Source organism: Oryza sativa, chromosome 1 (assembly GCF_034140825.1).
Source record: "Oryza sativa Japonica Group chromosome 1, ASM3414082v1".
Classification (NCBI taxonomy): domain Eukaryota; kingdom Viridiplantae; phylum Streptophyta; class Magnoliopsida; order Poales; family Poaceae; genus Oryza; species Oryza sativa.
Window position 1 is genome coordinate 25055846 of NC_089035.1, and position 25729 is coordinate 25081574.

General features: G+C 45.0%; 5 protein-coding genes, 1 non-coding gene and 1 pseudogene across 6 annotated transcripts; 5 read left to right on the forward strand and 2 right to left on the reverse strand.

Moving 5' to 3' along the window:
- The first annotated feature begins 441 nt into the window (after window positions 1–441).
- On the forward strand, window positions 442–3271 carry LOC4326653 (uncharacterized). The gene is made up of 7 exons (XM_015768944.3): window positions 442–599; window positions 695–853; window positions 1301–1383; window positions 1711–1869; window positions 2360–2470; window positions 2576–2642; window positions 2747–3271. Exons 2-7 carry the CDS (start codon window positions 706–708, stop codon window positions 3013–3015), a joined length of 837 nt encoding a protein of 278 aa, XP_015624430.1. The 5' UTR covers window positions 442–599; window positions 695–705; the 3' UTR covers window positions 3016–3271.
- Window positions 3272–4078: 807 nt separating this feature from the next.
- On the forward strand, window positions 4079–5517 carry LOC4326654 (small ribosomal subunit protein mL103 (rPPR7)). Its single transcript, XM_015765736.3, has one exon. It carries the CDS (start codon window positions 4138–4140, stop codon window positions 5272–5274), a length of 1137 nt encoding a protein of 378 aa, XP_015621222.1. The 5' UTR covers window positions 4079–4137; the 3' UTR covers window positions 5275–5517.
- A 633-nt stretch (window positions 5518–6150) lies between these two features.
- LOC107278473 (uncharacterized) lies at window positions 6151–8091 on the forward strand. The gene is made up of 2 exons (XR_010737058.1): window positions 6151–6870; window positions 6955–8091. It is a non-coding gene; the product is annotated as an uncharacterized protein (transcript).
- Window positions 8092–8550: 459 nt separating this feature from the next.
- Window positions 8551–10827, reverse strand: LOC136355440 (protein FAR1-RELATED SEQUENCE 5-like; annotated as a pseudogene).
- A 1115-nt stretch (window positions 10828–11942) lies between these two features.
- On the forward strand, window positions 11943–14960 carry LOC107280977 (zinc finger BED domain-containing protein RICESLEEPER 1-like). Its single transcript, XM_026027130.2, has 6 exons — window positions 11943–12136; window positions 12276–12367; window positions 12465–13791; window positions 14416–14525; window positions 14612–14699; window positions 14822–14960. Exons 3-5 carry the CDS (start codon window positions 12465–12467, stop codon window positions 14684–14686), a joined length of 1512 nt encoding a protein of 503 aa, XP_025882915.1. The 5' UTR covers window positions 11943–12136; window positions 12276–12367; the 3' UTR covers window positions 14687–14699; window positions 14822–14960.
- An 823-nt stretch (window positions 14961–15783) lies between these two features.
- Window positions 15784–17570, forward strand: LOC4326655 (uncharacterized). Its single transcript, XM_015777501.3, has 2 exons — window positions 15784–16581; window positions 17213–17570. Exon 1 carries the CDS (start codon window positions 15815–15817, stop codon window positions 16529–16531), a length of 717 nt encoding a protein of 238 aa, XP_015632987.1. The 5' UTR covers window positions 15784–15814; the 3' UTR covers window positions 16532–16581; window positions 17213–17570.
- An 807-nt stretch (window positions 17571–18377) lies between these two features.
- Window positions 18378–24485, reverse strand: LOC4326656 (uncharacterized). Its single transcript, XM_015765918.3, has 21 exons — window positions 24140–24485; window positions 22750–22829; window positions 22578–22664; window positions 22102–22152; window positions 21887–22004; window positions 21721–21777; window positions 21553–21617; window positions 21329–21412; window positions 21180–21230; window positions 21022–21084; window positions 20878–20924; window positions 20711–20780; window positions 20571–20633; window positions 20389–20478; window positions 20275–20313; window positions 19930–20157; window positions 19759–19844; window positions 19608–19656; window positions 19384–19464; window positions 19211–19304; window positions 18378–19073 (listed from the first exon to the last, which is right to left on the reverse strand). Exons 1-21 carry the CDS (start codon window positions 24255–24257, stop codon window positions 18877–18879), a joined length of 1818 nt encoding a protein of 605 aa, XP_015621404.1. The 5' UTR covers window positions 24258–24485; the 3' UTR covers window positions 18378–18876.
- Window positions 24486–25729: the final 1244 nt, after the last annotated feature.

Consider the following 25729-nt stretch of genomic DNA (forward strand, 5'->3'; position numbering starts at 1 on the left):
AATTTTTAACTATGAGGGCAACCATCGTCAAATACCCCTATTGAGCCTGTTAGTTTTTGAGGACGATATAACTAGACCGTAAAAGTTTTGCTATGAATGCGCATAGTTAATGCACACTCAAGATACTTTTTAGTGCATCCGCTATTAAATAAACACATATTTTAATAACATTGATTTTGTACATAATGCAAGGACAAAAAAGAATATTTGTTCCATTTTATATATTATAACGTTTTGATTTTTCTTTAAAAGTGAAACTTTTTAAAATCTGTCCAAGTTTACAACATTTACAACCCTAAATTATTTTAAGTAAATCTAATACTGAATATATTTTTGCTAACATGTTTGTTTTATATAATAAAAATATTAACATATTTATTCGTAAAATTAATTGTAAATTGTAATATGATAACAAGGCCCAACAAACCGTTTTCCAGGCCCATGATAGCACAGCCTACTCGCCCTGCCGCCGCCCGCTGATCCCCCGACTCCCCCCAAAACCCACGCCGCCGCCGCCGTCTCTTCCCTCCCTTCTCCGCCGCAGCCGCCGTATCCCCCCTCTCTCTCCGGGAGCTGAAAGCGCCCGAGGAGGAGATCAGGTAGCCTGTTTATTCTCACCCCTAGTATCCCGACGCATCTTGTTTTCTTCTTCTTTTTTCGTTACATTTTGTGGTGGGTGTGGACGTTGTCGCAGGTTCTTTGGCCATGGTGGGCTGGCGGGCGGCGGGCGGCGCTCGTGCCGTTCTTCGCCGGCTCAGCGCGGCGGCGGAGGCGGCGGCGAAGCAGGACGGCCGTGTGTTCGCTGCCAGCTATAGCGGCAGCAGTGGCGGCGTGAATGCTCCGTTTGGCTTGGGTGCGTTCCCGTTTGTCTCTAGGTCTTAGCTTTTATTTAGTTTTGAACTTATACATGATCCGAATGCTCATCAGAAGTACAGACTTTAGGTGATTTATAGTTGATGTTGATAAGAATGCTGAATTTTTTAGGATAAATCGCGTTGTTTCTGTTAAACTCTAGTATTAATTTTGGATTCAGTTGTTATTACACCCTTCAGTATGTGTTTTTTATCAGTCGCACTCCGCATTGGTACTTGTAGCTTTGGTACTATCAGTTCTTTTTATAAGCTCTGATATAATTTGAAATGATATGGTGTGCTGTCAAGACTATGTATTTGGGGGGAATGGCTGAATACATAATTTCATTTTGCTTAAAGCTCTTCTCTTTATTTCAGTAATTAGTATAGCGAGAACATTTTGGTCTTGATATTCTCGTTACGTGCTAACAATGACTGCCACCATGTAGGCCAATATGCAAACCTTTTGAGGGCACAAGCTTTTGCATCCAGGGGAGTCGCGCTGAACTTCCATCAGCTGATCCGCAATGCTGTAATGCACTCTTCCCCATGTGGCCATGCTACTTCATCTTCTTTTGCTTTTACATTTCTTATCTCTACAAGTTGATCTCCTGTTAGAACTAAATCAATCCTTTTACAATTGCCTATGTATGACACTGATTGAATTTTGAAGAGCACCTCGATAAGTAGCTGATTTTGTGTCTGTTCCATATTGGAGCCACATGTATATATGATCACATTGCGTTGCTTTGTAATGGAATATATTTTGCTTGTTCCGTGTTTGACAGAAAATTAAATTAACTGAACTTCGGTCACACTCTTATTTACATGGGTATTTGGCTCTTTTTTTTTTCTGTAGGGAATATCTACCACAAGGAACCTGCTTGCTGCAGATGATGCTATGGTTCCTGTTTCTTCTCCTTTGACACCTCCACTTGGTGATGGAGAACAAACTGACAAAAAGGGAGCAATTGTTAAGCGGCTGAAGGTCCAAGCCATCAAGAAGGATATCAAGCAGGTGAAGAACAATGAAATACTAACTATATTTCCCCCTAAAGTGATTACATATGCTGTCACCAGCAGTGAAAGTTTGAACGTGCAGTGTGTCATGCCTTTGCTGCATTAACTCTTTTATGTATCCTCTAACATGTTTAAATGAGACTTTCAATGGTTAGTGGCAAAGCACATTTAAAAGTAACATAATGAAAGCAGCAACATTTCAATGTCTGATGCCCCTTTTTTAGAAGCTGCAGGTATTGTTTAGTATATGTTTTTAGCTTCTCATTCATAACTTAATGTTATATAGTTGGTACAATCGTAGTGTTCACTGAGCTGTTTCCTAGTTATGATCCTGCTTGATTAGAGTAAGCATATGTTCATGTAGGTTATCAATATATCGAGATAGTAGTGTAGCACAGACTTTCTTTATCTTGTTTAGTGCACATATTCTTTTACTACTATCATCAATAGATGCTCATCTCTCTATTTTCCCTTTTTGGCTGTTTTAGAGCCCCAAGAAGGTGAATCTGGTAGCAAAGCTGGTTCGAGGAATGCGTGTGGAAGATGCCCTGTTGCAGTTGCAAGTGACAGTTAAAAGGGCTGCAAAAACTGTATATCAGGTTCTGTAGTTAACAAAATTTTGTCCTGCAACTGCTCCTTGTGGTAGATAGGGTCAGGTGTGACCAATATTTTTCATGATCATTCCTTTCTATCAATCACTGCAGGTGATTCATTCTGCTCGTGCCAATGCAGCTCACAATCACGGACTGGATCCTGATAAACTTATTGTGGGTAAGACCTTAAGACAACATCCATCTCCCCCTTAGTCCCTCCAATAGTCATTCGTAATGGTTTCAATCTCATTCCTTTCTTTCCACTTACCTATCATACCACAGAAGAGGCTTTTGTTGGGAAAGGACTTTACCTGAAGAGGTTGTCCTACCATGCCAAAGGGCGGTGTGGCGTCATGGTGAGACCGAGGTGCAGACTGACAGTAGTGGTTCGAGAGGCTACCGCTGAGGAAGAGGCAAAGATCGCGAAACTCAGAGTCAGCAACTATAAGAAGCTGACCAGAAAGGAGAAGCAGCTAATGCCGCACCGTCTTATCGAGGTTAGCCCGAGGTGGGCTCGCAAGAGGAAAGAGGAGGCTGGTGCTGCTGCGTAGCATGGCTTCCCATTTGCAGGATGTCTGCCTTCATTGGCCTTGAAGCGGTGAGTAGCCGCATATGCTGAAATTTACCCAAGAACAATTGTAGCTCTCTCAAGAATGAATTCAAAGGTCTCATTTGTCAGGCCTGTCTTTGTTCTGTTTGTTTCATCTGTATGAAATTTGTCTCATGAAGCATAGGAAACTGTGGCATTGCCCACGATTCTACTCAGAATGAATAATGTCACCTCTGATATTTTGTTCGGCCTGCCTATTTTTATAGTTGTCTTCGCTGAAGATCCGTATTCAAAGTTAAACTATTGTTATAATCACAAGTCAGATTTGTTAATTCCGTTGATCTCGGTTCATGGAATATGGTGTGCCAGTTTCGGGCTCCTTTGGAAAAGAGGAATTTTCGCGGGAAATTTTGATGAAACAACTAATTCCTATAAAATTCCTTCGTTCCAAGAAAGCCGTTGACCAATTTACATGACATCAAACTACAACAGTTACCGGAAAAGATTCAGTTGAATTTCAGTCCATCGAATCAATTTCACTAGTACGATGACTGACTTTGTTCAAGCAAACGGTCACTTTTGATCCACTGAATTGTATACAAAATTTCCTACACAAATATATAAGAGAAAACCCAAGAAATGTCATTGACAAACGTCCAAGTCCTACAAATGTCATCGAATGAGTGCGAGTTTCATGAAATGACATCGTATAAACGACCTTGTCCCAGAACTATCATCGCCGTTAGGGTCATTTCCATCTTGCGTCGTTAAATGCATTGTTTCTCCTATAACACTTAATGAATGGATGCTAACGGAACCCTAACGGTGATGGTATTTTTGGAACAAATTCACTTATACAATGACATTTCATGAAACTTGTACTTAAATTTCTTAGAATTGTGCGCTTGTCAATAGCATTTCTTGAATTTTCTCAATCTGTAAACGCAAGGCTACAATATTTGGGCCGCAAAATAGACTCCAGGCCTCCAACACGGGCCCGCCTCCTCCCAGGCCTCAAAATTCGCTCAACTCGCAATAAAATTTGCCAAAATTTGGCAAAACCCGGAAGAGTCGCGGTGCCTAAACCCTAGTACCAAACCAGAGGTCGATCCGGTTCCCAGCCATGGCCACCGCCGCCGTCTTCTCCGCCTCGGCCCGCCGCCTCCTCTCCACCGTCGCCGGCGGCGCCGGGGCCGGATCCGCCGCCGAGCTCCCCGTCTTGATTGGCCACCTCCGCAGCCTCGCCCGCGCGGGCCGCCTCGCCGACATCGACGCCGCCCTCGCGCCGCACCTGGCGTCCCACTCCGTCGCGGCGGTCTCCGCCCTCTCCTCGGTGGGCCTCCCCGACCGCGCCTCCGCGCTCCTCGCCACCATCCGGAACCCAACCGCCGCGCACCTCAACGCGCTCCTGGCCCCGCTCCTCCGCCGCCACCGCCTCGTGGGCCTCATCCCCACCCTCCTCGCGGCGCACCCCTCCGTCCCGCGCGACGACGCCACGGAGGGCATCCACGCCAAGGCCCTCTGCATCGCCACCGGCGCCGACTCCGCGCTCCACCTCCTCCAGCGGGAGTCGCCGCCGCCGTCCCTCCAGCTCTTCACCAGCGTCATCGACTCCTACTATAAGCAGCGCAAGCCCCACCGCGCCGAGCAGCTGTGGCGCGAGATGGTCGAGGACCACGGCATCGTCCCCGACGCCGCCGCCCACAACGTCAGGATCACCTACAAGGCCGCCACCGGCACGGTGGAGGAGGTCAAGGAGCTGATCCGCGCCATGCGCGAGGATGCCGGCCTCCAGCCGGACATCGTCTCCCACAACGGGCTGATGCGCGCGATGGCGCGGCACGGGAGGGTGGACGAGATGATGGAGGTGTACAAGAGGCTGGAGAAGGGTAGCGCCTCCGCCGCGGCGGAGGGCAAGTCGGCGCCGGACTGCGCGACGTACACCTGCGTGGTGGCCGCGCTGTGCAAGGCGGGGCGGTGGTCGGAGGCGGACGACGTGTTCTACGAGGCGGTGAAGCGGAGGAAGCTGGCCGACCTCGGGACGGCGCGCGTTCTGGTGCGAGGCCTCAAGGAGGCCGGCAAGGGGCGGGCGGCGAGGCGGGTGGTGATCGGGCTGCGCAAGAAGTTCCCCGACCGCTTCGACGGCCCGTGGAAGGATCTCGAGGAGTTGGCCGGGATCGCCGGCGAGGATGAGGAGAGCGATGTCGAAGGGGAGGACGACGAGCAGCCGCCGGCGACGACGACGACCACTGCCGCGTGAGCTCTCGCAGTAATTTGGTCGTGTTCGTGGTTTTAGCAAATTTGCATTCGTGGTAATACGAAGACCATATAATGGTTTAGGATTTTAGGGCTGGATCAATAAGAAGCAAATTCTGAGGATGCGAGAATCACTCAAATTTTGTCAAACTAGCTTCTTGAATCACACCATAAAACTTCTTTAATGTGATGTCTCGTTGTAATGATTGATCTTGTTTCTACATCTGATGGCTTTGTTTTGTTTCCACTAATTTCACTCACAAATACTTTTGGATGCTGCTGGCTATTTGGTAATTGCCAATTTGATCAAATCATGCAGAAAAAGCTACTCCATCCGCACTAAAATATACATGACCGGATTAGATAGGCTCCCTGTCCACGCTCTAAAATGTACAATCGATTTACGACCGGATTAGATAGGCTCGTTGTCCAGACTATTGTTACTGTCAAATTCGATAGTACTAGGATTCTAGATTACTGCCAAATTCGATACTAGATTGTCATTTACGGCTGGGTTGGAGTATTAGTTCGTTCTTAGGTTAAACACATCTCCCATCCTCGAACTTGGCACGGTAAGTTTAGTTTTGTGCCTACATTAGAGAGGAAGATGGCAAAAGCTTACGCAATCGACGCTTAATTACAAGTTGTTGACGATGTGAGTGATAATGAGTTTTCTGTTAGAGGAAATGCGCCATGTTTCTCACCTTTAAGCGCATGTTAGGATATCTTGCTTTTTAGCATAAGCTGCACATTGTTTTCTGGAAAAAGTACACCGAAGCTCCCTCAACTTGTCATCGAGTTACAAAATCGTCCTCGAACCACAAAACTGGATAAGTAGATCCCTCGGTGGTTTTGACTCCGATTTTATCCGACGTAGCAGCTGACTCAGCGTGGATCCCACGTGCCAGCCTCCTCTTCACTCCTCTCCACCTCTCCCTCTCTCCTCTTCTTTTCTCACCAGCAGAACAGCGACAGCCGGCGGGTGGGGAGGTCCGGGAGGAGGCCGGTGGGGGAGGCGGGAGTCCGGCGGCGGCGGGCCCGCGCGGATGGATTTGGGCGGCTGCATCGGCTTCGCGGGGGGCAGCCTTCATCGCCCTCTTGGCGCGGGCGGGGCGAGGGGGGAACTGCGCGCCTTCTTCTCCCACTTGGCAGACGCCGCCGCCGCCGACGACGCGGCTTCTTAGCGGCGGCGGAGGGGCGCGGGGTCCTCTTCCTCTTGGCGCCGACGACGCCCTTGGCGGCCGGGCTGCGGGCAGCGAAGCAGAGACAGGCGAGCGCGGCGGACGAGTTCGCCGTTCAGTGAGGGAGGCTGCCGAGGAGAAGAAGGCGACGGCGGCCAGGTCCAAGGCCAAGACGGCCGCCAAGGCCAAAGCTGAGCAAAGCTCCGGCCGCGACCGCGAGCAAGATGACCATGGAGCCAAGCCGCTCGCGCCTCCCTCTCCTCCACCACTTCTCGCTGCTCGCCTCGCTGTGTTCCGCGCGGTGGCGAGACGACAGCCGCGGCTTCCTCTGGTACCCCGCCCCGCGCCCCCCTCGGCGTGGCCCGCTTGCTATCGTAGTCTACGCTCATGACGAGACGGCCATGTCGCTGGAGCAGGAGGTAGAGCTTGCAACTTATATGTTTAGTGATGCTGCTTGGAGTTTCCAACTTTCCTGAATTGATGTTGTTATGGTCTGGTTGCAGGATTGGGAGATCAATGGCATAGACAGATCGGGTTTGGATGCTCAGGTTGCTGAGGGTGCTCCTAGCCTGCTGTATTTGTTGTCTTGTGCTATGTTCAGCATACAGTGCTAATCTAGTGCAAATCGCCTCGCCGCGGACGCTCCGCCCTGTGCTGGTGCTCACGCCGGTCACCGCTGACGAGGTGCGCGCCTACGTCGTCTGCTGCCGCGACCACGGCCTCACCGTCCGCGCGCGCAGCGGCGGGCACGACTACGAGGGCCTCTCGTACTGCTCGCTCCGGCCGTCCGGCGACGGCGAGGGGGCAGCACGTTTCGCCGTCGTCGACGTCGCCGCGCTCCAGGCGGTGCGGGTGGACGCGGCGAGGGGAGTGGCGCGCACCAAGGCGGGGGCCACGCGCGCCGTCTGCCGCATCGGCGCCGCTGGACTCCCGCCTCCCCCACCGGTCTCCTCCGGAAGCAGATCTTAGAGGGATGTACTTCGCTTCATCAGCGTCCATTCCGAATCCTACGGCGACGGCGCGATTTCCTTTTTCGTCGTCCTTCGGCCCAGTAGCTGTCCAGCGTTCGGCCCAGTTGTCAGTTGCGGAGGCCGAAGGGGAAAAACAGAGCAGCGAAAATGAACTAGAAAATGAAACAGAGCAGGGAAAATGAAACGCCAGCGACCGCCTCCTTCGTCGACCACCTCTCGCCGCCGCTCGTCGCCTCCTGTCCACCGGCGCTGGCGCGAGTGGAGTAGGTACCCTCAGCCGCGACGCTCTCGCCTACCCTCAGCCCCGCGTCCTCCCCGTGCGGGAACTCTGCTGCCCCTCCATGGATGTCGAGGTCTGCCGTCTCCGTCGACGACGTCGGCCTCAACGCCTCCTGGTTCGAGGCCACCACCATGGGCCACTGCCGCGCCACCGTGGGAGGGAGGGCTGCTGCTGCTGCCAAGCCCACACCACCGCAGGAGGAAGGGCGGCCACCACCACCATGGGCATCTGTAGGAGTGCGACGGCAACACAAGCCACTGTAGCAGCTTGAGAAGCCAAGAGTGAGATTGAGAAATGATATGAATTGATGTTGTAAATTGATTTGAATTCATAATGTGGCTCAAACTGATTGAGAAATTATATGAATTGATATTGGATGTGTTTGTCAATTTGGTATGGCAAAAGAGATTGATTCAGTATAGCAGAAGAATCAAGAATGTCACTTGTGTTGCTGTTGCTGCATTGAACATATGTGATGGCTGAGTTTTTATACATATACAGATTTGGTTCCAGAATGTTTGCTTGCAAAATGGCAAAAGAAGGCTAAACCTGACTGTTGTGCTGTCAATTTGTGAGCAGATCTGAACATGCTTATAAACTAACTTCTCCAGGGCAGACTTTTTTGCTTGCTTGCAAAATGCCAAAAAAAAGAAGAGCACAACTGAACATGCATACAAACTAACTTGTCCAGGACAGACTTGTTTTCTTGCTTGCAAAATGACTAAAAAACATAAGTACTTCACCAGGACACAAGCTCTTCAGTAAAACCATCATCTGTGATTGGTCACTGTAAAAAAAACAAAAATAAGTAAGATTTTTCTAAACATTATCTCCTCTAGATTTGTAAACTAACTTACTGTCAACAGTTGAGTGAAGCTATCAATGGCCTCGTAATCTTCAGGCTCCTTCCATTTATCCATAGGAGCACTATCATCTGCAAGTTGTTCTTCTGCATCACCTACCTCTTCCCTAACCTTTTGTATCTTGCAGACAAAGAAAATTTGAGGGTTTAGAGAAATAATGGACAGAATGATAACACTGGAAACATAATTGTTCTTCAGCAACATACCACTGATTTTTTTTGTTTTGTTTTTTCATTTTTTCCTCTCTTTTTCCTAGTCTTCTGGTTTTTATCGAGCCAACCTCTTGTTCGTTTTGAACTTCTTGTTTTGACCTCCTTTTTCTTTAGACGTGCATTACTCAACAAGTCATTTGGTGGACTAACATCTGTCTAAACTGTACATGGATCCTCAGAAATGCTTGTACATGCACTGATTTTGTCTTCAATTTGCTTACCAAGGATGTCAAGTGCACTGTCTACTAACATGGTGCACTCTGGAAAGTTGGCTGCTCGATGTGCTAAATTGAGAAATTTGTGGGACATAAACCTGTAGCGAAGCATAGCATCCATGTTTGGATTTTCGATTATATTTCTCCCCAAATTGTCTTGTATAGTTCCACTCCTTGCTTCTCGTGTCCATCGCTTCAGCACGTAGTGTGGTGGTAATGACTTGATATTCATCAAATCAAGAACTTTCAGAGCATGGGCACACAATATCCCAATTCTATCGAATCGCCTGCAGCTGCATTGAACTGTTTGCTTCAAAGGATCTCCGATAACTTTGTACTCCTCCTCATAGGTGAAATCTCCTACTAGATATTCATTGTTACCATCCAATTCCTTGCTGCAAGCTGCCAAGGATTTTTCATATTCACCTTGAAAAGCTTCAAATATAATAGGTGTATACAACTTGCTAGCTTGCACCAACATAGGTGGTGGCCTCCGCATACAGATTTTAGGCAACTTTTTCCTTGATTCAAATTCTGAATTCAGTTTAGTATTCCTTTTTCCTTGCACCACCCTTTCAAAATGCTTAAAGAACCGGATGATATCAAAATCAGATTTAAAATGGTTTTTCAAGTCATTATTTAGACTTTCACTCAATTGTGTACTTCTCATTCCTAATGTGAAGACATCTTTCATATAGCATTCGGCCCATTTTTCTTTCAACTTGTATATACTATCCAACCAGGTTTGCTTGCTCACTTTTGCCCTCATGATGTCAAATTTTTGTTCAAATGCTGCCATGTCTTCGTACTCATATATGCATGCACTAAAATCTGACAGAACACTTGTGTCTTCTTTGCTCTCCTCATTCTTCACTCCACCTAAATGTTTGATTGCATAATGTGGAAGGTGCATAATCCATGCCACGCTTCTGAAAACACTTCTGCAACTGCCTTTCCCATTGCCAAATCTTGGTCGGTATAGATTGTTTTAGGCTGCTGTCCATTATGAGCTTTTAGAAAGGTCTCAAACAACCATTTGAGGACTCAAAAGTCTCATCATACATGAGAGCAGCACTAAAAATTACAGTTTCTCTAAAGTGATTGAATCCCACAAAGACACCAAAAGGCCTACTCTCATTGTTTGTTCCAAAAGTAGTATCAAAACTAACAACATCACCAAAACGTGCGTAGTCTGCGATCATTTTAGCATCAGCCCAAAATATGTTCGCTATTTGTTCTTCACAATCCATTTGCAATGCATATTGGAATGATGGGTTCTCAGCAATTTTGTCTTGAAAATACTTAAGCATGCTACCTGCTTGGCCATATGCCATCTCCCGTTGTCGCTTGGTCCGTAGATAGTTCCTATGATCTCGGAGTGTGTAGCTAAGGTTGAGGGATCCACCAACTTGGCGACTAGCCAACTCATGTGCCGCTTTCGGTCCTATTCCTGCATCATCGGCTGTTTCAATTTGAAAAGCTTGCAAATCTGAAATTTTTCTTTGTGACACCATTAAATGTATGGTTTCCGGCAAGTGTAGTGCATGGTTGTGTTCCAATATCAGATCAGACACTATATAATTTCCCTTCTTTCTATTCATTTTGAGATTCATGTGGACTTGACAATCGGTTCTAGTTTCAGCTCGAGGACACTTGGTTAAATGATCCCTTTTGTCTTGCAATCGATGACCTTCATTTGCACAAACAAATCTACATGATGTAACACTGCCATCCGACTTGCTTCTGTTTGTATACCTTTTTCTAACCTCAAAACCTTTCTGCCCACTGTAGCTAAGCCAAAATGCCCAAGCCTCATCTGAATTTGTAAATTCCATGCCAACCCGAGGTACCAAACCAGGCATCAAGTTATCTCTGTATTAAAAAAAAACTAATGAGTATGAAACTAGTGCATAGATATGCTGACCAAAAATCGCCAAAACCATGCTGTAAACATTGATTACATATTAGCACACATTACATGCTGTCCATGGCCTTGTATAATTGTATTACACACCAATGTGCTTCCATCGCAGGACTGTTTGACATTGTTTGATGGCAGGTCTCGGCAAGATTTTCAGCTAGCTGCTTCTTCCATGAGAAAAGGGGAAACTTGATCGATTTCAAAGCAACCTAATGGTGGAAGTTTGATTCAGTGAGCCATTCATGAGAAGTAGAGGCCTAGAGGGCATAAGAGAGGGTTTAGACTTACAAGATTGAAGTGCAGAAAAGCTCCTGTCCGGCGATCACCTCCTCCACTCACGCCAAAACTTAACAAAATTGTTCCATCCGGGTACGGCGATCGCTGCTCATTGGCCGCTCGCGCCAAAACGCGCGAGTGTGTTCCTTCTCGCGCGCTTTGCCGCCAATCCCTTCCACTGACGCGCCTTTTTACCTCCCTCCGCATGGTTTGCAAATGGGCCGAAGGGAGCAGCTGGGCAACGCTGTTGGGCCGAACAATATAGAACCAAGCAGCTGAACGTACGAACAAAAAGGAAATCACGCTGTCGCCGTTGGATTCGGAATGGACGCGGATGAAGCGAAGTACATCCCTCTAACGTAGATGAGGATCTGCTTCCGTCTCCTCCCCACCCAGCGGCTGTGCTGCAGTGAGCCAGTGAGAGAAAAGAAGAGAGAGAGAGAGAGAGAGAGAGAGGTGGAGAGTAGGGCTGTCAAAAAAGCTCGGAGCTCGCGAGCAGCTCGAGCTCGGCTCGTCGCAAGCTCAGCTCGAGTTCGACTCGGCAAGGATTCGAGCCGAGCTCAAGCTTGTCTCAAAGCTCGCGAGCTCTACCGAGCCGAGCTCGAGCTATTCGGCAGAAGCTTGAAATTTTCACTCCCGCTACCCATCCCAATTTTTCCCGCACTCCAATTCCAAAATCCTACCACCAACAGCAGTCCATCACCTAACCATTTATTTCCCTTATATCCCCATCCCGTATCCAAACCATAGCTCATTTGCTCTCTTCCTCGAAACATTTCTCTTCTAGATCTACAATCCTAGGCTGCTCTAGTGCTCCACTGACCACTGCTGTGGATCTAGCCAAGCACCGTCCATCCTTCGCCTCTCCTGTCCAGGAAGAACCCCATGGAGGACAGCAGCAGCCCACCGCCTCCGCCGTGAGTGACGAACCGACGACTCGGATCTGAGTAAGTTTCCTCTTCTTTCTTTGTTTTACATTTTTATTTCTTTTGCACCCACATGTATCTAGGGCCCTACATGTATTAACTGTGTAGTGTTTAGTTGCTTGATGGGTGTTATTGATTTACATTGAATTTTATGGACTAGGTGGAGACATGGAGTAGTACTTATCTTGCTGTGCTCCTCTTCTGAAGAAAGACTGAAGGTTGCAGAACACCGTGTGTTTGCCATTTGCCAAGGTAAATTGATGGCAATGCTTTTCTTGTTGTACTTGTTTGATTCCTTCCCTTGTGCAGAATATATATTGATAGCAGTTGGTATTTTTAATTTTTGTAGATGTCTGTAAACCTGCAAAGACAGCTATCTATAGAGATCGAGTCACCGAGCAATAGGGATGGCATAGCAGCAACAGAAGCACAACCGAATCAGCAGCTAGTACCAGGTGAAGTAAGGGGAGAAGAGGGCCAAGAGGGAAACCCAACTAAAGCCACCAGGAAAAAGAAATCTCCATTGTGGGATTTCTTTGAAGAATGCACTGTGCCATCAAAGAAGAAGAAAGGAGAAATGGAAAATAAGGTCAAATGTAAGGCATGTGAAACTCTGCTCACCAAGAATAGTAGTGGCACTACAACACATTGGCGGAGGCATTTAGAGCAGTGTGATTATCACAAGCTTCAACAAAAATCCATAAAACAACATAATATCAATTTCCCTAGCCTTGATGAAGGTGATGTTGATCTTGATGCTCCTTGTGTTTCTGTCCCTGGTTATTATGATACTACAAAGATACGTGAGCTTATTTGCAAAATGATCATTGTCCATGAGTTGCCATTTTGCCTTGTGGAGTATACATGGTTTAATGTTTTGCTAAAGAGGCTAAACCCTTCTTACAAAAAGGTCTCTAGAAATACCATTAGAAGTGATTGTATGAGGCTTTATGAATCTGAAAAAGAAAAACTGAAGAGGACTTTCAAAGATGTTAGAAAGATAAGCCTCACATGTGATCTTTGGACCTCTAACCAAACAATTTGCTACATGAGCCTTGTTACCCACTACATAGATGCTGATTGGTCAATGCATTGTCGTGTTATTAACTTTCTTGAGTTGGAGCCTCCACATACTGGTGTAGTTATTGCTAATGCCATTTCTGATTGTCTTGCTTCATGGAGAATTGAGGACAAGATAGCTAGCATCACATTTGACAATGCCTCAAGTAATGACAGTGCTGCTAACCTGTTGCTTGCCAAGTTTACAAAACGTGGTTCACTTTGGTTTTATGGAAAATTCCTTCATATCTGCTGTTGTGCTCACATTTTGAACTTAATTGTCCAAGATGGTCTGGCTGTGATTAAGCATATAATTGACAAAGTTAGGGACACTATCAAGTACATCAAGAAATCAAACAATCCAGCATACAAGTTCAGTGCTGATATTGATTCTCTCAACCTTAAAAGTGACATGGGTTTGGCTATTGATTCCTGCACAAGGTGGGGCTCAACCTTCAAAATGCTGCAATCTGCATTTTTTTATAGGTCTGCCTTGGATGTATATGCTGCAGGAGATGCAAACTATAGGTGGCTGCCAACACCAGAGGAATGGAATCTATATTGTGAAGTCAATGATGCCCTTTCTGTCATTCATGCAGCCACTGAGGAGTTCTCAGGTTCAACCTACCCAACATCTAACCTTTTTTATTCTCACATTGTCGATATTAAGAGAGTACTAGGTCAGTTGTTGAAGTCCAAAGACCCAATTCTTAAATAAATGGCAAATGCAATGCTTGAAAAATTTGAGAAGTACTGCGGCCCAGAATGCAATACTTTGTTTGCAGTTGCTTTGGTTCTAGACCCAAGGTTTAAGATGGGTATGATTAACTACACATTCCCTGCTTTGTATGAAGAAACTGTACTTCCTAAGAAACTTGCAAATGTCGAATCCACATTGAAATCTTTGCATGCATCATATGAAAGTGAACTCCAGAGCACATCAAAGGAAAATGATGCCACCACTCAATCTACTAGTACATCTCTAGGCACTACTAGTAGTCATTTCTCTGCTGCTAGCCAATTTCATGAGTATATGAAATCAAAGAATGCTGCTAGTCTTCCTAAGTCAGATTTAAAGAGGTACTTAGATGATCCTGTTGAGGATATTCCTGCAAAAAGTTTCAATCTACTTCAGTGGTGGAGGATGAATGAATTAAAGTATCCAATTGTGGCAAAGTTGGCCAAGGATATTCTTACTATTCCCATCACCTCAGTCTCATCTGAATCAGCTTTCAGCACAGGGGGTCGAGTGATTAGTGATTATCGCAGCTCTTTACTCCCATCAACAGTACAAGCTTTGGTGTGTACATCTAATTGGATTAGAGGAGGCCACCACAAAAGCACAGATTTAGTAAGTTCTTATATTTTCATGTTTCTAACCAATTAATAGAGATACACAATCTAATAATCTGTGTTTACTTGTTTGTTGCATACTAGGAGGATGATACTAATTCTATTATCCTTGTCCCAACTCAAGCTTCAACTGCAAATTCGGTTGTGGGCAGCAATTAGACTCGTTTGTCAGGTATATGTTTGAGGTTATATAAATTATCTATTGCTACCATATCAATTCCTCATCACTGATGAAACATTACCTATAATCTTTGCACATGGTTTCAGATTTAACTTTACGAAACATTAATGCAGGCATATAGCATAGCATCAACAATTAGTTTGAAGAAAGTGCTTGGAGGTTTCACATTGGCGTACTGCCATTGCCAATAGTGGAGTAAATATTTTGTGACAGTTGAAATTTGAAGTACGCTGTGTTAGTAGTATAAGTAATATTTAGATATTAGAGCTTTTAGATGGAACATATGTTGGGAACTTCCGGTGGGCTACTTTTGATGTTAATTGATGCTCTATGTTCTGTCAAGTCATTGACACATGATATTGTAATGTTTCTTATGGTGTTATACACACCGGTCTATTATAAAGTAGTAATCCTATTATGACTTATGCACTACTATGAATTTGTAATCTTTCTAGTATATACCTGTCGAGAAGCTATTATATTCTATAATGAATTTGTAATCCTACTTTGGCTTGTTAAGAAGCTTTTATTGGGAGATAAGTTCAGATTGCTGAAGGAAACAGTCTTAACGAGCTTCTACGAATTGAGCTCGAGTCGAGCCGAGCCTTGATCGGGCTCGAACCGAGCCTACCTTCAAGCTCGAAGGTAATGCTGGGCTCGGCTCGAGCTCGGCTCGAGCCTGTACCGAGCTCGAGCTTAGGTAGGTAAGCTCGCTCGAGCTCGGCTCGTTGACAGCCCTAGTGGAGAGGGGGAAGAAGAGGCTGACACGTGGGACCCACGCTGAGCCAGCTGCCACGTCAGATAAAACCGGAGTTAAAACCGCCAAGGGACCTACTTTACACTGGTTCTGTAAGTTGAGGGATACGTTAGTATCCGGTTTTGCGGTTTGAGAACGATTTTGTAACTCGATGACAAGTTGAGGGACCTTCGGTGTACTTTTTCCTTGTTTTCCACTGGCGAAACTTGTGTAATAAAACCGCGACATCTGGGACGTTGATCGCCGATCTGACGGCTCTGCGCGTGTCTGCAGCCACTCTACAAGACTACAACTACTGCCAATCCCGGCCCACGGCCCAATCCAGCCGCGCCTCTCCGTGGCCCAGAAGATGCTGCGCCGCCTACCGCTCCGCCTCGCGCCGACGCTCGCCGGCGGCGGCGGCGGCGCCATCCCCCACCGCGTCCTTCGCGGCGCGTGCACCACCGCGCCAGCCTCCAGGCCCCCGCCCTACCCGCTCTCCCCGTCCGACCTCGACGCCGTCTCCGCGCTCCTCCCGCGCCTCGTCTCCGCGGGGAACGTCCCCGCCGCCGGCCGCCTCCTCACCGCCGCGCTCCTCCTCCCGGGCTCCACGGAGCGCCTCCCGTTCTCCCCGCTCGCCGCGCACCTCGCCTCCATGCCCACCCTCACCCCGGCCTTCGCGCTCCTCACCGCCATCCGCCACCACCCGCTCCGCCCCTCGCCGCTGCCCCTCGCCACGCCGCTCCTCGGCCACCTCCTCTCGCGCCGCCGCGCCCGCGAGGCCGCCTCCGTCGTCCGCTGGCTCTGCCGCCCGGACTCCCCGCAGCGGCCCGACAGCGCCACCTTCGCTGTCGCCGTCGCGGGGCTCTGCCGGCTCGAGGACCCCAGGAACGCGCTCGCCGCGCTCCGGGAGATGGCCGTGGACGGGATACGGACCTCGGCGAAGCTGCGGGAGTCGGTGCGGGACGCGATGCTGCAGGACGCGAGGATCGAGGAGGCGTGGGCGCTGGAGGCGGCGATGAAGCAGCCGGACTCCGGCAAGCTGGCTGAGCTGGTCCAGAAGCTTCTCGAAGAGTGGGAGGACTGAGACATTGCCGAGGTCGAAGGATATTGGTTCTCCCTTGCTTCTCGATCAAGGTAGAATTTCCCAATGCATTTTTCTTCGATTTGTTCAATGTCTAGTGCAACTGAGCATGTGATGTTATCACTGAGAAATTAATTAGTGAAATACTGATATACTCCATGTGGTGATATGATCTTTGATAGCATCTGTAAATTGTTCGCTGAGCAGTCGATAATCGTGTCAATGCGATTCTCTAAATTTTCGCAAACCTGAAAGCTTCACCTGATAGAGTTTGCAAATGGGTTGGGAATAGCATATCTATGAAATTGTGTCGACATTAGTTCAGATTGTTGCAGCATGAGAGCCCAGAAATTCATATGGTGGAGCTTTCGCAACAATTTTGCAGAGTTTCTTGAATCCAAATACGAGAAGCTGATTTTGCTACAGGTTGATGTAAAAAATGGATGTGCAGTTTGGTGTAAAACTGGATGTGGTGTTCAAATTTTGCAACCATACCAAAGCATACTTTTCATTATGAAAGATGGACACCGGTGTCTTATCTATGCACAATTCTTAAAAAGGAATAGTAAGAAAAAGAGGCAAATGGTCAGACCTACTAGTAGTTATATGAGGGTATCGTTTGTTGATGGGAACTCTCTGTTCATGGTCTGAAAATTAACACAGGCAAACTTTGCATTCTTGCAGGCACAACGTGTTGAAAAATGGACTTTTTTCAGAACAAAGAACAGACAGTTCTCCCTAAACAGAGAGTACAAAGCTTCGGGTTTATAAGAACTTGCAAGATTAGGATTACAAAGCTTCTAGTTTATAAAAACTTGCAAGATTAGGATTAGCGATTGATTTATCTATCAAAGAGATGTTTATAAGAACTTGCAAGATTAGGATTAGCGATTGGTTTATCTATCAAAGAGATGGTTTATAAGAGATGATAAGTCACCTGTACAATGTCGTGATTCTATTCTTTTAGGGTGTGTTTGGATAATGAAAAATGGGGGATGGGATTAGAATTGGGAAATGAATGAAGGGTTAAGATTAAATGAAAGAGGGAGAATGAACAGTTACGATTTAAAGATGTCTTTTTGTAGGTGGGAAATCATTTCCCTTTCCCATTAGCCGAACACTGCCTTAGCTGAAGTCATTTGGGTTCCACATAATTTATCTACATCACAGTGGCTAGTTTTATAACTGACTGGAACTTTTCGCTTAGACTCTATTTAGTTTCCAAAAAACATCACATTGAATCTTTGAATATATGCATGAAGCATTAAAATATAGATAAATGCAAAAAAAAACTAATTGCACAGTTAGGGAAAAAATCGCGAGACGAATGTTTTAAACCTAATTAGTCTATGATTAGCCATAAGTGATACAGTAACCCACATGTGCTAATGATGGACTAATTAGGTTCAAAAGTTTCGTCTTACGGTTTCCAAGCGAGTTATAAAATTATTTTTTTCATTCGTGTCCAAAAAACCCTTCCGACATCCGGTCAAACATCTGATGTGACACCTAAAATTTTTTTTTTCACGAATGAATTGAATCGCAAAAGCTAAATTGCATGGGCCGGAGTCTTGTCTTCTGAATTATTTTTTCAACTCCTGGTTACCTTCTGGCTGACAAGGCTTTCTTTGAAGCAAATCACAAAAGCTAGGGTATTGATTTACAGATGCCTCAAAATCTGAGGTTTAACAGATGAAATTACCAGAGAGTGGCCTGCGCCGAGAGTGGGTAGTACCAGAACTTTTGGCCTGTTTCGTGAAGAATTTTGAGGTAAATTGGGTGTAGAGTTGTAATATGAACATCATTTCAACGCGCTAAGCCCTCATAAGAAGAGAGTAAAGCCAGGACATTGAGCAAGTTTCAGAATATCCAGTATTATGAGAATAATCACGCAAAATTGGCAGACAATCTGGTACAGTAATGCAAAAAACGTTTAACTTGTTTGCAAAAGCACAAAACTGCCAAAGTACAAACTGCCTAACATCAATATCCTCTGTTCCAGCGCAGCATTTATCAAGCAAAAAGAACAAAAACATCCAGCATTTCTTTTCTTTCCAGATATACAGCATGAGAACTCTTCTTACCCACTTCTGCCCCCCTTGGCTTACAGAAAAGGGTAGGGACGAACACGCAAACCACAATCTCACACCTTCAATGAGATTCAGCCCGGTTCCTTCAAAAACCCACCGAACGAGCACCATCCTTCGCACAGTCCGCATCGAGCACAAGAACATTTTTTCTTCCTCGAGCGACCAAAGATTAACGAGGCCAGCCACGACAAAACTGATGCAATTCAATAGAAACAGCAAAAAGGGAATGTGTAAATCCTTAGGCCACCTACTGAAGAACTAGGCATGCACGCCATTTCCATTGGGATAATATGTTCCATTGGAAAGACCATTGGCAAGCTTCTTTGCGTGCCCATTTTGGTGTACTGTAGATGTGTAAGCACCATTGCTCAGAGAATGTTTAGTAGAAACCACGTGGCCATTGCAGCTGCCTTGCAGCAATCTATCCAGTTGCCCAGATGAGGCAGCAATTAGTCCTGCAAAAGTGTAGTGATGATTAACATGTAGTTTCGAAAGCTTGTGTTTACACTTTACAACACAAAGTACAATTAAAAAGGTTCGTGAACAAGCATACTGAACCAAACTACAAGCAGAATATTATTTGGCATCTTACCGACAAAGAGTGGAGACGGTTTTGAAGGTCTTGACTTGAATTCAGGATGGAATTGTGCACCAACAAAATATCGGTGATTGGGGATTTCAATTATCTAGAAATAGCAAATCTGTCAAGAGGTAACAGTGGCAAAAAAGGAAAAATATTTAAGCAAGTCTCAGTTTTAGTCGAACCTCCATTCTCCTTCCAGTCTCATCTTTCCCAACAAACTGAAGTCCAGCATTTTCAAACTCTGGCACCATATCTGGATTCACCTGTGAAGTTGTAGATGTTTCAGTCCATGTTACAAGAAGCAAATAAATCGAAACTTATAAGAGCTTAAAGACCATACAATACATGGAACATTTCATAGCATTTAGATGTACATCTATGAACCGACACAATGTGATCAACAGACCTCATATCTGTGCCGATGCCTCTCATCTACATAACTGACATTGCCATACCTACAGCAGAACACAATTATTTCAGGGGATGCAACAAATCGCAAGGACTCTTAAGCACTGGGGCCATAATGGTTATGCAGAAAGGCCTATATGTGCACTCACAATTTAGCAGACTTGCAATCAGCAACCTCGAAAAATGTCCTCCTTGATCCTAGGCGCATCGTGCCACCCATATGTGTTTTAGAACCCTGAGTTAACATACATAAAGATTTAATTCAAGGGAAGGCAGTGGGAAGTTGACTTTAAATTCAAAGAGGTTCCCAAAATAATTACCTCAGGCATAAAAATAACACATGGGGTCTTGGCATTGGGATCAAATTCTGTGCTGTTTGCTTCAGGGAGATTCATGACACTTCGAGCAAATTCAACCACAGCAAGTTGCATTCCAAGGCATATGCCAAGATATGGTACATTGTTTTCACGGGCATACTTGGCAGCCAAAATCTTCCCTTGAATACCTCTATCTCCAAAGCCACCAGGTACTAAAACACCATTGGCACCCTGAGATGACAACCGTTCATAAAACCATGACAGGCAATAATTTATCCATTATAACTCATATATGCAACAGCATTACAAGTTTTTCAAAACGCCAAAATAATTTAAAAAAAACCTTACCTTCAGTAAATCCCATGCTGCTTTATAAGCATCAGGCGCCTAGAAATTTAGCAAGGAATGATTAAGAAAAGAAAACAGCTCAAATTGGTTTGAATTATGCTGCTACTGCCTAACCTCAATGGCAGTGGAGTCTTCGAGATCAGTAGAAGCAACCCAATCAACAAGAAGCTTCCTGCGGCAATCAACAGAAGCATGCAAGAGTGCCTACACATATTACGCAGCACACTCAGATATTAGAAAACAACTGTCAAATTTATAAAATACAAGCATATTATCACCATGGTAATCTAGCTCACCTTCAACACAGAGAGGTATGAATCAGATAGACCAGTATACTTCCCAACCATAGCAATCCTCACCTGAAATGAGAGCATTAGTCAATGGGAACTAAGAATAAAAAGACCAAATGGGAAAATTGAAGTAAGAAAAAACTAACAGTATCCTGAAGTGCATCAAATAACGTAGCTCTTGCGACCCATTCATCCAACTTTGGCCCCCGAGCAAAGCTGCAAGTTTATAAATAAATATCCAATCGCATCAACTGCCTCAATACACAATAATATAGGTTGGGGAAAATTTAAATGACTAGATATATCGACAAACCTATCAAGGTTCAGCACTTTAAGAATGGCTTCATGTGCCTTTTGGTCCTAAATGGCAGAAATGAGATATGCACTGTTAAAACAGGATGTGGGATACGCCAAAAAAGAATTTTTTTGTAAGGGGGAAAAGAGAGATGTGACGTACCCGTAGCAACAAAGGAATACGCCAAATGTTGGAAACATCATACAGAGTGACAATGTTAGCTGCCTGCAGAATGCCAATAAATAATGAGCTAACAGGAGCAGTTTTAGCTGCCAAAGCTTATTGATCAATCCTGACAACATAAGTTTACAGTACATTACCGGTACATGGCAGAACTGAGAGAGTTTCTCCTTCACATTTTCTTCCAGTTCCTGATAAATAATATTGCAGTTCAAGAAATTTAGTCTTAAGAAAAGATTCAGGGACTACCAAGATACAGAATAAAGGTAAATGAAAATTTTCAGCTAACCTTAGTACTGCGACAGGCTAAAATATTTGGTGTGAGCCCAAGACCCCTTAATCCACGGACACTATGTTGAGTCGGCTTAGTTTTCTACAAGAGTAAATAGCATAGATGTAGAGGAAATTGTCAAATGTATTGCGACTGCACCAACTTACCAAAATAAGACCATAAAAGCCATAAGATGGATTAATAAACAGTACAACATAATAAATGAATCAACAGTGTGGTACCTGTTCACCAACAACATTCAGAACTGGAACAAGACTAACATGCACCAAACAAAAGTTACCAGGACCTGACAGCCAAAGTAATGTCCAACAAGAGATTATAATACCAGCTACATAGCAAAAGGTGAGCACAGTATATTTAGTATGCATGTAACTGTGCAAGGTCCTCACCAACACGATATGAGAATTGGCCCAAAGCTTCGATAAATGGCATAGATTCAATATCCCCTGCAGGAGTAACAACACAATCAAGCTACAAGAAACCAGTTCTAAATTTTCTATTAGGACAACTAACAACCAAAATAAAATAAAATAAAACTAATTATCTCATGCTCACCTATAGTACCCCCAAGTTCTATCACACAAACATCAGCTGGTCCCTCCTTGCCATCTACAGGTACCATTGCGACACGCTCAATCCACTCTTGTATGGCATTTGTGATATGCGGGACAACCTTGAGAAAGAATCATTGAATGATCAGAACGAAAAGAAACATACATGCAGAGGTTACTAGGACAGACAGAGATAAGTTCACATCAAATGAACCACACCTGAACAGTCTTTCCCAAGTATTCCCCCTTCCTTTCCTTTTCAAGAACGGACTGTCATTGAACATATAGAAAGGCAAAAATAAGTGTCAGAAAAAAGTCAAAGCAGTTTGTTATGCAGGGAGCAGCAACTGTATTTACGATGTCACATATTTGACACGATATTAATCTTGTATATCCTGGTGGTTAAAAAAGTTCGCCTGAGCCCTTAATACAATCATCAAGTCACATAAGACAACAATGGCATCATTTTCCTTCCTATGTAAAATATAGTAACGTCGACATCAATTGAACCAATTTAAAATTATTCTGAATGTTTGTATACCAAAGAATGCCGTAAAATAGCAATATTTCCAAGCTCTTAGAATTTATAAAGAGAATTAAGTATGAGACTTTAAATTGGATATATTAGAAGTGCCAAATATAAAACAAAAGACCATGTAAATTAAGCTTTTAAGAGGAGAAACTAATTTGTTTACCTGGTAGATCTTTCCTGTGGTTATATTATTGTCCCTGGTTAGTTTAATGTCAAGAAACCTCTCGTAATTCCCAAGATCCAAGTCCACCTGCAAGATGAAAACGACAACACTCCTTGAGATAAGTAAAAATGTGCTAATCCTAGTAAAATCTGATTTGGCCACATCTCAATACCTCGCCACCATCATCAAGCACAAAAACCTCACCATGTTCGAACGGGGACATGGTCCCAGCATCTGTGTTAAGGTAAGGATCTGCACATTCAGAAAATGCAAAGAGAACATGTCAACCTCAAGAAGACAAAAGAAAGCAACTAGAGCATTTGAGCAAGTATTAGCTGGCTTGCCGCCACAATTTCTACAAGGCACAAGGTAAAGCCAAGTGCAGCAACAGTACAAAAGTCAGAAGGCTACAACAGCAAAAACAAAGCAGGGTTTAGGTGATATTGGATAAGAAAAACAACGAGAAAACAAACCACGTAACATAACGTTGAATTAAGTCAAAGATTCCAATGTGCTAAGGTGGCATCCTATGGTTTGAGAAATGATATCTAAATCATCATTCACAGCAGCGGATATCTAAATTAGCATTTGCTATCCCTCTACAAGGCATCTGATAGACAAGGATGGGAGGGAAAACCTAGTCTTTTCCAGCTACCTTGTTTTCATGGCACAGCAGGAAGGAGTAGCAGTCAGTCTAATCTAAACATGATACTTATAGCAAAGTATAACACATCCAATTAAAGCATATGTTGCCAAGTATCAGGAGCTTGCTCGTGCGACTTTCACAAATATTAACAGGTACCATGAGGTTAAACCCTTTAGGCCAATAGATGCCACAGGTAAACGTGTAAACCAGTAAAGTATAAAAGTCAGAAGCTAGTATAACATTAGACCCAATCCTGCATGGGGCACACCATTTCTTCAGACTTCAGACCTCTACCTTATTACAAGCAGATGATACCCAAATCACCAGCAGACAAAAAAATCAGCACAAAACCCCCCTGAAAATGATATCCTTCTAAGTGTAAACACGGGAGGGCATATCAACTTATCGTCTTCTAAGTGCAAACACGGGGACATGTACATGTACATGTATGCCATTAATCCGTAGTGTAATCTTTAGAATAGGTGACAAAGCTCTCTCTGTTGGCAGTGAAGAGAACTCAATCAAAAAGGCAATCACGAATCTGCCTCTCACACCGCGAACGAGACAAGATTTCAACAAGCTAATCGACATCACATCCATTCCTTCTCCCTTCAGAGCCACGGCCGAGCCCTAAAACCCCTACAACGGGGGCCGAAACAGAATGCAACGGCGAGTGGAAGGTTCAAAAGAGGTACTTTTCAGTTTTCACCAAACCCAACCAATGAATCTCAGTCTCCCCTGCACCTACTCCCCACCCACACCCCTCACGCCCGCACGAATCGCTCGAAAGCCCAAATCTTCCGCCCCTGCCCGCCCGCCCGGATCGACCTCTCAGACCCCCTCCTCCCCTCCCCCGCAAAATCACCCGAATCTCGGGGGGGGGGGGGGGGGGGCGGATTCCCGGCGGGGCACGTACCGATCTTGATGGAGGTAATGCGGAGCCCGCACGACTTGAGGACGACGCCGATGCTGCTCGCCGTGACGCCCTTCCCGAGCCCGCTCACCACCCCGCCGGTCACCAGCACGTACTTCATCTCGCGCCCCCGGGAGAGAGAGAGAGAGAGAGAGCCACGCGCGGCGAACCTTCTTCCCCCTGAATCCCTCCGGAGTCGAGCGCCGCCGCGCAGCCCGAGGAGGAGGGAGGAGGAGGGTTTTGGGGGGAGGAGGAGGAGGGCGCGCCGCGCAGCCGCCTCTCGACAAGGGGAGAGAGGAAGGGAGGAGGAGGGGGGGCAATGGAGGCGGCAGAGGGGATGAGGGCTTTGGGAGTATTTATAGTGGAAAAATCTCTTCTTCTTTTTTTTGCCCATCATTTTCATTTTCCTTTCATTTCCATTTTTATATATATTATTTTAATATTATAAACAGTTGTTTATTTATTTAGTACTACTATCTCTTGCGTTCTCTGCGGGTGTTTTTAGTTTTAAGTGGCCGTTGTTTTCGTGTTGAGGGGGAGGGGGGGTTGGTTTTTCTGTTTCGGCCAGATCTAGGGAAAATGGGAAGTAAAGGTTTTTTTTTTTCTGTTTCATTTTGGTTGCCTATAAAAATTGTAGTACTCATTCCCTTACTGAGAACTGCTAAAATACATGTACTATTGCACATGTGCACATGTCACACGCTCTAGTGCATCACACTTATATAGTGTAATTTCAACCCTTATGGTTTGAAACGTGTATTACTTATTCTTTTTTTACTATGTCATAAATATTTAGGCCCTCTTTGTTTAGGTTTATAAGCCAACTTATAAGTCGAAAAGCCTAAACAAACAAGCAGCTTTTCCATTTGGCTTTTTTGAAGCCATAAGCCACTCTAACACTATTAAGCCAAAAGCTAGGTTGGAGAAGTTTTTTTTAGCTTATGTGAGGTAGATATATGACTCAACTACTAAACTTAGGACATTAAATCCACCAGCTTATAAATCATATAAGCCAATAAGCTGACTTAAAAGTCTAGGCCAATAAGCCTAAGCCTAAACAAAGAGGGCCTTAATGTTTATGATAAGTTTCGATTAAATTTTTAACCATTAGTACGTATGATATTCTCTCCCATGTGCTTTCTCATTGCCAATTTTACAATCGATTTACACAAGAGGCCCAACCTTTGTCATGGGGGTGCAAAGGTTGCGAGCCCCTACTATCAACCTTGGGACTATGGAAACCCCCCCCCCTAAACCCTATCTAATTTTCTTTTGTCATATATCTATATAAAAAGGGCTGAAGTTTTGTCTAGTTTCTTTGGTTCCACTTGCTATCTTTTACTCGATCCGCCATTCATTTCACTCTAGATCAAATCTGTCCGTAGCAAGGTATATAATGTTCAAGTACTTAAAGATATGTGGCAAATGTCGATACTATAGAAGAATTTCGTCATGAATACCAAATGTTCAAATGAAAAACTTTTTCAACAACAAGGTACCCAAAGTTCAACCAATCCAATACCCTTCTCCATGCATACTCTCTCATGATTTTTCAAGTGTCGAATCTCTACTAGTGAAAATTGAGTCCTAGAA

What these genes read in the sequence shown, in the direction of transcription:
- LOC4326654 (XM_015765736.3), top strand. Translation starts at nt 4,138, where the DNA reads ATGGCCACCGCCGCCGTCTTCTCCGCCTCGGCCCGCCGCCTCCTCTCC.
- LOC4326653 (XM_015768944.3), top strand. Translation starts at nt 706, where the DNA reads ATGGTGGGCTGGCGGGCGGCGGGCGGCGCTCGTGCCGTTCTTCGCCGG. An exon ending in ATCAGCTGATCCGCAATGCT is followed by an intron (nt 1,384 to 1,710) that starts GTAATGCACTCT and finishes TTTTTTCTGTAG; the next exon opens with GGAATATCTACCACAAGGAA. An exon ending in CTGCAAAAACTGTATATCAG is followed by an intron (nt 2,471 to 2,575) that starts GTTCTGTAGTTA and finishes CAATCACTGCAG; the next exon opens with GTGATTCATTCTGCTCGTGC.
- LOC107280977 (XM_026027130.2), top strand. Translation starts at nt 12,465, where the DNA reads ATGTCTGTAAACCTGCAAAGACAGCTATCTATAGAGATCGAGTCACCG. An exon ending in AGCCACTGAGGAGTTCTCAG is followed by an intron (nt 13,792 to 14,415) that starts GTTCAACCTACC and finishes CTTTCAGCACAG; the next exon opens with GGGGTCGAGTGATTAGTGAT. An exon ending in ACCACAAAAGCACAGATTTA is followed by an intron (nt 14,526 to 14,611) that starts GTAAGTTCTTAT and finishes GTTGCATACTAG; the next exon opens with GAGGATGATACTAATTCTAT.
- LOC4326656 (XM_015765918.3), bottom strand. Translation starts at nt 24,257, where the DNA reads ATGAAGTACGTGCTGGTGACCGGCGGGGTGGTGAGCGGGCTCGGGAAG. An exon ending in AAGACTCCACTGCCATTGAG is followed by an intron (nt 20,314 to 20,388) that starts GTTAGGCAGTAG and finishes CTAAATTTCTAG; the next exon opens with GCGCCTGATGCTTATAAAGC. An exon ending in CAGCATGGGATTTACTGAAG is followed by an intron (nt 20,158 to 20,274) that starts GTAAGGTTTTTT and finishes TTGTCATCTCAG; the next exon opens with GGTGCCAATGGTGTTTTAGT.
- LOC4326655 (XM_015777501.3), top strand. Translation starts at nt 15,815, where the DNA reads ATGCTGCGCCGCCTACCGCTCCGCCTCGCGCCGACGCTCGCCGGCGGC.